The 11494-nt window shown below is 34.2% G+C and overlaps 1 protein-coding gene across 1 annotated transcript; it reads right to left on the bottom strand.

Moving 5' to 3' along the window:
• Nucleotides 1–10240: 10240 nt before the first annotated feature.
• Nucleotides 10241–10663, bottom strand: LOC140137110 (uncharacterized). Its single transcript, XM_072158767.1, has one exon. The coding sequence runs from the start codon at nucleotides 10661–10663 to the stop codon at nucleotides 10241–10243; it is 423 nt and encodes a 140-aa protein (XP_072014868.1).
• Between the last annotated feature and the right edge of the window lie 831 nt (nucleotides 10664–11494).

Here is an 11494-nt window from a genome sequence, read left to right as displayed (position 1 = left end):
GAAAAAAAACATTTTGTAATAAATTAGTAACAATGCAATGCCAAATAATTTACAATTGAGATACCAATATTAATATTACAAAATAGTATTTAATAATGTGGTATGAGAGATGTGGATGCCACAGAAACGCAAAGCGTGTAAAGTTGTGGCACCCATTTGATGGTTACAGACAAGTCTATAGCTTAAGGGGGTCGATCTTTTGTGCGTAATTATAAAGGGCCAGGGGATTCACTCTATCATTTAAAAAAATATTTAAAGAAATCAAAGATTCCTAGGAATAAAAATTGTAATTCACGCCAGATACAATTTCTTTTAATGACAAAATGAATTTTTTGTAATCGATCAAAAACCAAACGTTTTATACAAATTTTGAATTTAGCCTGAATCCATAAATATGGCACCTCTCGCCCATTTTCAGGTCAAGGCTGTTTTTACCATTATGCAGCGAATCATTGTTGAAGCTATTTCACATACATGCCTAAAACACTCTAGAGAAAAAAAATTTTGCCATATACTGCTGAAATATCTTTTGTTGATTTCGAATGATAATGTCTTAACGTCGCAAATTTTAAGGTCACATTTCTAAAATCAAAACACAACATTGCGACGCAGATATTCCCCGACTTACAGGCTGAGTCAAAAAGAAGTAAACTCATGTTTGAAGGGCTGTAACTCGAGATCTGCAAAGAATCTGCTAAAAATAAAAAATATCACTGGAAAGAGCAAAGTCTACACGTTCAAATAAAAGAAAGAATTGTTGCAATTGCTCACAGCAAACTAAAGTTATACTCATTTGAATACAACCACCCATTTTGTAGCTGCACGTGGCTGATTGATTTTCATCCATTTCAATTTCGACGAATCAGCAAAGTGCTAACAGGATTTATTGTTGAAAAGACAACTTTTGCTTTTAATTAATATTCGACAAAGTCCATGACGGTACTATAGTTTGTAGGGATACCAATTCAAGTCTTTGCGAACAATCCGGCAGAAGCTTGATTGGGGAATATTGGGTAAAGGATTGAGCTGATCTTTGGTCTTGCTGTAACGCATGTCTAACTCTAGCAATGTTCACTTGTGATCTAGCAGTTCATGGTCTGCCTGAAGCTTCCTACTGTCTGTTCCTTAGTGCCCCATGCACATTGAGCTTGTTCACAAGTTCTTATATGCTGCTCCCTTACATAAAACCCGGTTAGCTGTAGGAAATTGGAGACGAAAAAGACACTGAACGTCAGTGGGACTCTTAGCTTCATGATAGAAAGGTTCGCTCCCGTGCGGTAAATTGTGGTGCCATGTTGTCATTTGGCCCGTTTTATTATAATGTAGCGTAATGAGATAAAATTCATATTGAAAAGACCCCTTTAACATGTAGGAATTATTAATCGAAACCACACCTGCCACAGAACTTTATTTGCATTTGAATATCGCGCCTTACCAATCAATATAACATGTAGGCCCCTACTTGGGAAGTGAAACCGTGTGCAGCTAAAAAAATGGGTGGTTGTATTCAAATAAGTATAACTTGAGTTTGCTGTGAGCAATTGCAACAATTCTTTCTTTTATTTGAACGTGTAAATTTGCTCTTTCCAGTGATATTTTTATTTTTAACAGATTCATTGCAGATCTCGAGTTACAGCCCTTCAAATATGAGTTTACTTCTTTTGACTCAGCCTGTATGCAATTTCATCATCGTATCAGTGTCTTTATTATTTGTTTGAGCCCTTTTCCAAATGTTCGTGCTATTTATACATAAAACGGCCAATCTATCTTTACAAAATGCGTCATTTTAATGTAAACAAAAGGCTAAAGATAGCATTATGAGATTTATCTTTTATTATTACACTCTTCCGTTCATCTGCCTCCGTGGCAGAGCGGTAAAGACCGGGACTGATAATCAACGACGCATGGAATCGTTGGTTCGAGTCCCCTCGAAACCTGTGGGAACTTTTTTTTTCTTCAAAATTCATGATCGCATTCTGAAATGAATCACTTGTCGCTAAACCATGTATCGTATCCTTGTGGCACCAATGATTAATTGAATCGTTACATGAAAAACTCTGCACACAGTGACACACACCGAGCACATAAGTGGGAAAGGGGAATATGACTTACATTATGTTATGTTTTTGACAGCGTTGTTGGCCAAAAGGAAAGCATAACCGAAGAAACAGTGATCGAGAATGGTATTTTTCGCACCTTGGATAATCTAACACTACTGTAAGTTTGATGAATTGCATAATTAATAGCAATCCGCGGATTTATGATTATCCTTTGCATTGTGTGCTCGTTTAGCATATTTAGAAATTAAATAATTCTTAAGGGATCTAAAATGAGCGTTTATTGCGTTTCAACAGTATTTTTTGTGGGGCATGAGAGCACCTCAGACCTATCGAATTGCATTCTGAATACGAAGCATGTCTTTCTGATATGAAATAATTTTCATTTTTTGAAAATCTCAATAATAATACAAATTTTATGACAAATTATAAAAATTTGATATTTTCAAATTTTAATATATAACAGTCCTCGAAGTAAATGTAGCAGGGAGGAAAAGCCGACGGTCAATTGAAAATTTTGACCTTTCATATTGAAGATATGGATTTTTTCCCAAAAAGACCTTATTTTTTTTTGGTGTTTTGGGAAAAAATCCATATCTTTAATACGAAAGGTCAAAATTTTCAATTGATCGTCGGCTTTTTATCCCACCTACATACACTTTAAGTATAAATCATCAGATTTACAAAGTTTACTTCAAGTACTGTTAAATATCAAAAATATCAATTTTAATGATTTGCCATAAAATGTGTATTACATTGCGAATTTCAAAAATCAAAATTATTTGATATCAGAATGACATTCTTCGTATTCAGAATGCAATTCGATACGTCTGATGTGCTCTTATGTCCCAAAATAAATACTGTCAAAACGTTCATGCCCCAGCCCTTAATAACAATCTTAATGAGGAAGTACCCGTACGCGTTGTGGAAATGCTCATCATCATGATTGTGCATATTATTGGTCCATTGGCAGCATACCGTGTGAGTCAAGTTTTATGTATTCTGGTGTGACTTCAGGCCAAAATATTGAAAATATCAATGGCTTGAATACTTCTCTGAGATTTCCATTCTAGATCTTCAGTTAGAAACCTGTTTCCATTTTTCAACTCCCTCTCACCCAATGACCCCATTTTTTGTTTGACTGAACTCAAAATTTGATAACTTTTTGACAATGTTTTACCCAATCTCAAGGAAAGACCCCTTTTGTGGTAAGATTTTCCCCAGTCTCACGGAAAGACCCCCTTTTTGAGAGCCTTCTCATCGAAAGACCCCCTTTTTGGTGTATCGGCTCTCAGCGAAAGACTCCTAGATTCGAACCCTTCTACCTTTATCCCCGTCACTTCAAAAGTCGAGTGCACCACGGGGGTGTCGCCTGCAGACGACTAGTTCCACATTTTATTTTAAAATTTCAGAATTGTACATTTTCATAACCATAGAGGGTATGCAAAACGACGTCACTTATGACAGAGTCATCCTCATTTGAATAAAATTCTGACGTCCGTTAGGTACCACGGGCCAATTTGCATGATATAATACAATAAGACTTTAAGGCCTAAAAAATTGTTTGATTGGCGTAATCCGACCGACCCTAAAAATTGGTCCGACCCTATACTTTTTACATATTTTTTTGTTGTGCAAAAAACAGAAAAAGTAAAAAAATAATAAATAAAGTTTTAAAAGAAGGAACAAAAAAAAAGTTCCAAGGTCTTTATTATAAGCAATTTACCGCTTAAAATGTGTGTAAAAAAATGCCGACCGCCCTACTCTAGTTTTTTTACGCCAATCAAACAATTTTTTCTAGACCTAAGATAAAGGTATTATAATGGTTGTGAAATCGATCTAGAGACTTATCCTTCTGTCATCTTAGAACCGTCTTCCAACATTGCTGCTATTTCAATCGTTATATCGTTCTGGTTGGTTTATTGCATAGGGTCTATTTGGAATCAGTGATTGAGATAGCTCTTGATATTTTGATAAAAACATTTCAAAACTTCAGTGGAGAATTTTGTTATTTTGAAACCTGTATGGCTAGCACGCAAAGCATTCATTGAGCTCACTATATTTCCTAAAATAACGTAAATAGAACATTTCTTTGAATTTCAGATATGTTGCTGATCACAGGCTGTGTTGTCATGCAATAAACCACACTAGATGCATCACAGTGGAACAGCAACCACCGCTTTTCCTCTGCGGAAGTTTGATGCAAAATAAAATCCTCCGAATTTTTATGTGGATCTTTGCATTTTCTTCAATCCTTGGAAACTTAATAGCACTAACTATCCGAGTGCAAGCAAAAACAGTAAATGACATTCAAAAAGTTAGCGTAGTTCTCATTACAAACTTATCAGTTGCAGATATGTTAATGAGTGTTTACACGTTTCTTATTATCTTTGCGGACTTATTTTATGCAGACGATTACTATCTGTATTCAGATAATTGGCGGGAAAGTGGTTTGTGCAAAATTGCTAACTTTTTTGTGGTTTTGTCTGTCGAAACTTCCTTGTTCATTATTGTACTCATTACTATTGATAGATATTTATGTTTAGTCTACCCTTTCAATGTCTCGAGGCACTTACGTCGCAAAACTGCGTTGCTTGCAGTTTGCGGCATTTGGCTTACAACCATTCCGCTAAGCTTATCGACGTCCCTTTTTGCTGGTAAGCAGTACGGTGTATATATCCTATCAGATGTATGTATTGAAATACCACTTATAAGAAAAATTTTGAGTTTTGACGCGGGCAATAATGATGTTCAAAACACCTTATCAGGTGAAACACTGACTAGCGAAAAGTCTGTTGAACTTGGGATCTGGTATTTTCCTGTCGTCATTTTTCTTGGTTTAAATTTACTTTTGCTGCTCGTAATCATAATATTATATGTGGTGATATTTACAGCTGTTCTTAAAGCAAGGAAAGTGAAACCTAAACGAATGAAGGAGAATATTTTGATAGCGATACGAATGGTAGTGTTTATAAGTACAAACTGTCTGTGCTGGCTTCCCATAATTATCATGGGTGTGTTGTCTCAAAGTGGACTTGTTGTTTTCCCGATAGAAATGTATCATTGGGTAGTAGTCTTTCTTTTACCCATTAATGCCTCTCTTAACCCATTTCTGTATACGTTGATGGAAGTAATCAGCAATGCTATAACAGAACGTAAGGATAGAAAGGAACGGGAAGAAAAGCAGAAACTTGGTAATGTAGTGCCAAAATAATATGCATTATATTCGGACAATGTTATGTTAGTGTTACATTAAAATCAAAAACTTAGTAGTAGTGCCAAAATAATGTGTATCATATTCTGACAATGTTACGTTAGTGTTACATTAAAATCAAAAACTTAGTAGTAGTGCCAAAATAATATGTATCATATTCTGACAATGTTATGTTAGTGTTACATTAAAATCAAAAACTTAGTAGTAGTGCCAAAATAATGTCCATTATATTCTGACAATATTATGTTAGTGTTACATTAAAATCAAAAACTTCGTAGTAGTGCCAAAATAATGTGTATCATATTCTGACAATGTTATGTTAGTGTTACATTAAAATCAAAAACTTAGTAGTAGTGCCAAAATAATGTGCATCATATTCTGACAATGTTATGTTAGTGTTACATTAAAATCAAAAACTTAGTAGTAGTGCCAAAATAATGTGCATCATATTCTGACAATGTTATGTTAGTGTTACATTAAAATCAAAAAATTAGTAGTAGTGCCAAAATAAAATGTACCATATTCTGACAATGTTATGTTAGTGTTACATTAAAATCAAAAACTTAGTAGTAGTGCCAAAATAATGTGTATCATATTCTGACAATGTTATGTTAGTGTTACATTAAAATCAAAAACTTAGTAGTAGTGCCAAAATAATGTGTATCATATTCTGACAATGTTATGTTAGTGTTACATTAAAATCAAAAACTTAGTAGTGGTGCCAAAATAATGTGTATCATATTCTGTCAATATTAGGTTAGTGTTATAATAAAATCAGAATCTTGGTACTGTGTAGTGCCAAAATAATGTCCATTATATTCTGACAATGTTATGGTAGTGTTACATTAAAATCAAAAACTTAGTAGTAGTGCCAAAATAATGTGTATCATATTCTGACAATGTTATGTTAGTGTTACATTGAAATCAAAAACTTAGTAGTAGTGCCAAAATAATGTGTACCATATTCTGACAATGTTATGTTAGTGTTACATTAAAATCAAAAACTTAGTAGTAGTGCCAAAATAATGTGTATCATATTCTGACAATGTTATGTTAATGTTACATTAAAATCAAAAACTTAGTAGTAGTGCCAAAATAATGTGTATCATATTATGACAATGTTATGTTAGTGTTACATTAAAATCAAAAACTTAGTAGTGGTGCCAAAATAATGTGTATCATATTCTGTCAATATTAGGTTAGTGTTATAATAAAATCAGAATCTTGGTATTGTGTAGTGCCAAAATAATGTCCATTATATTCTGACAATGTTATGTTAGTGTTACATTAAAATCAAAAACTTGGTAGTAGTGCCAAAATAATGTGTATCATATTCTGACAATGTTATGTTAGTGTTACATTAAAATCAAAAACTTAGTAGTAGTGCCAAAATAATGGGCATCATATTCTGACAATGTTATGTTAGTGTTACATTAAAATCAAAAACTTAGTAGTAGTGCCAAAATAATGTGCATCATATTCTGACAATGTTATGTTAGTGTTACATTAAAATTAAAAACTTAGTAGTAGTGCTTAGTAGTATGTGCCAAAATAATGTGTATCATATTCTGACAAATGTTATGTTAGTGTTACATTAAAATCAAAAACTTAGTAGTAGTGCTAAAATAATGTGTATCATATTCTGACAATGTTATGTTAGTGTTACATTAAAATCAAAAACTTAGTAGTAGTGCCAAAATAATGTGCATCATATTCTGACAATGTTATGTTAGTGTTACATTAAAATTAAAAACTTAGTAGTAGTGCCAAAATAATGTGTATCATATTCTGACAAATGTTATGTTAGTGTTACATTAAAATCAAAAACTTAGTAGTAGTGCTAAAATAATGTGTATCATATTCTGACAATGTTATGTTAGTGTTACATTAAAATCAAAAACTTAGTAGTAGTGCCAAAATAATGTGCATCATATTCTGACAATGTTATGTTAGTGTTACATTAAAATCAAAAACTTAGTAGTAGTGCCAAAATAATGTGTATCATATTCTGACAATGTTATGTTAGTGTTACATTAAAATCAAAAACTTAGTAGTAGTGCCAAAATAAAGTGTATCATATTCTGACAATATTAGGTTAGTGTGATAATAAAATCAGAAGCTTGGTATTGTGTAGTGCCAAATTAATGTGTATCATATTTTGACAATGTTATGTTAATGTTATAATAAAGTCGCACTGAGTTAAGGGATCTGGAATGAGCGTTTTGAGCGTTTCGACAGTATTTTTTGTGGGACATGAGAACACATCAGACATATCAAATTGCATTCTGAATACGAAGAATGTCTTTCTGATATCAAATAATTTTCATTTTTTTAAATTCACGATATAATAGAAATTTTATGACAAATTATTAAAATTTGATATTTTTCACATTTTTGATATATAACAGTCCTCGAAGTAAATTTTTATAAATCTAATGACATATTCTTAAAGTGTATGTAGCTGGGAGGAAAAGCCGACGATCAATTGAAGAATTTGACCTTTCATATTGAAGGTATGGATTTTTTTCCCAAAAAGACCTATTCCCAAAAAAAAATCCATATCTTCAATACGAAAGGTCAAAATTTTCAATTGATCGACGGCTTTTCATCCCACATATACATACATACACTTTAAGTATAAATCATTAGATTGATAAAGTTTACTTCGAGTACTGTTAAATATCAAAAATATCAATTTTTAATCATTTGCCATAAAATGTGTATTACATTGCGAATTTCAAAATATCAACATTATTTGATGTCAGAAGGCTATTCTTCGTACTCAGAATGCAATTCGATATGTTTGATGTGCTCTAATGTCCCACAATAAATACTGTCCAAACGTTCATACCCCACCCCTTATGGGAATAATGTTAAACCAAAGAAATAATATAAAATTAATGTAAATGCAAAATTTTCAAGTAAAATATTAAGTATATACTATAATATAAAAATTATAGATGATTTACTTCGTGTCAGTTTCTTTCTCTCTTGGTTATTTCTAGTTTGAATATTTGATATTTATATTATATTGAATACATTGCACAGGTATAGGTAATTAAATTAAATACAACTTGACAAGATTTTGATTTATTAACAAAAACCAATTCAGATACAAAAATAACCTGGCTGCCACACTCACTCACTCACTCACTCACTCACTCACTCACTCACTCACTCACTCACTCACTCACTCACTCACTCACTCACTCACTCACTCACTCACTCACCACTCACTCACTCACTCTCTCAATGATTTGCGTCACACGCGAACGCGACGCGACGCGTAAAGAGCGTGGCGTACTCGGCAAGTACAAACCCGCAGCGATTGGCGTGCCAAAGAAGCATTGCACTGAAATAATTATTCTCATACCTCCAGTTTCCGAGGTCTATTTACTTTGTACTTCTATGTGGACAGACCAGTAGTTGGCTATACGGCATGCATAAAAATATCTTTCTTTCACTTTTTGTTGCGAGATGATATTAAAAACCTTTTATAGTAGAAATCATTAAACTTTCCATTCCCCCATTGCTAAGCAGTTTTGTAAGTAATGACATTTACTAAATGTGACCGTACGCCACGAATGAGCCGTAAATCAGCATATTGTATTCTGAGTAACAGTGTACAATGTGCATGAAGGTAACCCAACTTGTTGCCACATATCTCTCATTTGGCTAGTGCCAGTCAAACACCTTTTAAACCAATCAATAATCTTGATAAACCGTCAAATGTTTTTGATAATAAATAGCCTACGTCATATTGCATCGCTTTCGAACAGTCTTAAAACTACAAGTGCAAATTGTTGCATGTAAAAAATTATGACCCGTTCTTCATGTTATTACGACTTTACTAAATGGGACCAAGTTTTATATTAAAATCATTAAAGATTTTTAAACTTTCCCCGTTTTGAAACGTTAGTTGTTTTTTTTGGGTTTTTATAGATCAGCACTAATGGTTAATAGGCAACAGTTCCTTATCCAGGAGAATTACAATCTGCTTATTATTCACGCGTCAAAATTAAAGGGGGAGCAAACCAGGTTTCAACACCATCTGCGGCATTATTTTGTATTTAAAGTACAAATGCAAACAATAGCATCCAGACAACATGGACAATGAAAAGGCCGTAAACAGAATGATGGCATTAAACTGCTAACCCTAATGGACAATCAACTGGCCATATTGTATTCATAACATGTCAGTGCTGCTTTGACAATGAATGAAAGAAAAGCAAATGGGCAGCTGGCAAGGAAGGACATGTTCTGGCTTTGACAGACTGGAGCGTGTTCATGGTGTTGGAAGGTGCCAGATGTGTGGTGGGATAATAAGACTGTGAAACGTGCCAGGCAGTGGCATGTCTGCATTTTAATTTGTATACAGAACTGTAGCTGTTGCTACCTGCCGTCTGTGAAGCTGGCTGTTGATAGAGCAGTAGCTTCGTCAACTCCGATGATTTTTTAATTTTCTAATAATTCTTATTCTTATTTCAGAGGCTACAACAATATTTCAATCGACTTTTGAACCACCTATAGTACTTAGTCTGGCTGATGTTGAAGTAGAATTGTGTATTTACGAGTCAAAGCTACATCCTGGACAATTATCCCATTCCTGCCGTACCAGATGTGACGAAAACTAGTAAGTAAATAACAATTGTCTAAAGTTCGCCAATGCAATCAAAAGTCTGGTATGCCAACCTTCACGCGTTTTTCGTAATGTAGTAATGCGTAATTAAAGCCATATTATAACATTTTCATACAAAATAGATTTTTATTAAAACAGCATTTATGAAGCGCCTTATCAATGAGATCAAGGCGCTGTACAAAGAGACTTTAAAAATTACATCTTAAATTACAACTTACATTACACATACTAAAAACATTGCAAATACTGTTAAGCAACAATTAAATATATACACATGCAAAAAACATATATAAACAGGTGACAACTCACTATCAAGAGGCAAGTAGAAAATTAACATGTTGGAAAAAGATGGGTTTTGAGCGATTTCTTGAATCTATGGATGGAAGGGAGTTGGCGGATGTGAATGGGCAGAGAGTTCCAAAGGCGCGGTGCAGCTGCCGTGAAGGCTTTGTCCCCAAGTGTTCGTTTTGTGCGTGGTATGGCAAGACGTAACTTGTCGTCACCAGATCTCAAATTCTCTAGATGGAACATAAGGAATGAGAACTCGGTGAGATAAGACGGCAGTAGTCCATGGATACCTTTATAAGCCAGCAGCATGAGTTTGAAAACTATCCGGGATTCAAGAGGCAGCCAATGGAGTTCTCTGAGCAATGGAGCTGATGAATTTCTCCTATCCAATCTAAACACAATCCGCGCCGCCCTATTTTGCAGAGATTGAAGTTTCTTCAGATCTTTGGATGTGATGCCATACATCATAGCATTTGAATAGTCAAGTCTGTAAAATCAGTGAGCGGACAAGTTTGGCAGCTATCAACAGTGATTACCGACGGATCCTGTAGATGTTACGGAGGTGGAAATTGATGGACTTCGCCGTGTGTTTCACATGTTCTGTCATTGACATCGTCTGATCAAAGACAACACCAAGGTTTTTGATAACAAGAGATTGCAATATAGTGCTGCCACCAATATTAATGCAGATGTCCTTGATATATTTGATGTTATAGTTAGACGATGCTATAAAGAACTCGGTTTTTTTCACTGTTAAGTTTGAGCTTATTTCTAGTCATCCAATCACTGATTTCATTAATACAAGAAGAGAGTTTGTCAATGGCAAATTTGATATCACTTTCGGATTTAGCATTAAACGGTAAATAAAGCTGCACATCATCGGCATACATATGGTACTTGATCTTGTACTTCTGAATGATAGCACCAAGACAACATGTATACAAAACGAAGAAGAGCCCAACCACAGAGCCCTGTGGAATCCAGAATGGAGAGCGTGATTGCGATGAAGCATCTCCGACGGATACGTAAAAGAACGATTTTGAAGATAAGATGATATCCATGCCAAGGCTGTGCCACATATTCCATAGGTGTGCTTAAGCCGATTCAATAGGATGGCATGGTTTACCGTATCGAATGCGGCGGATAAATCGAGTAATAAACCGCAACAGCATTATTTTCGTCCATAGATCTTAGTATATCAGTTCTAACACGAAGGAGAGCAGTTTCTGTGCATTTCTTTGCCATAAAATGTTAGGTTTTATTGTCAGATATATCCCTTTTTAGTTTTGAGCCGGA

This window comes from Amphiura filiformis, chromosome 17, assembly GCF_039555335.1.
Source record: "Amphiura filiformis chromosome 17, Afil_fr2py, whole genome shotgun sequence".
In the NCBI taxonomy this organism is placed as follows: domain Eukaryota; kingdom Metazoa; phylum Echinodermata; class Ophiuroidea; order Amphilepidida; family Amphiuridae; genus Amphiura; species Amphiura filiformis.
This window is presented reverse-complemented; position numbering and strand designations above follow the sequence as displayed.

Coding starts and splice junctions, on each gene's coding strand:
- LOC140137110 (XM_072158767.1), bottom strand. CDS start 10,663: ATGTATGGCATCACATCCAAAGATCTGAAGAAACTTCAATCTCTGCAA.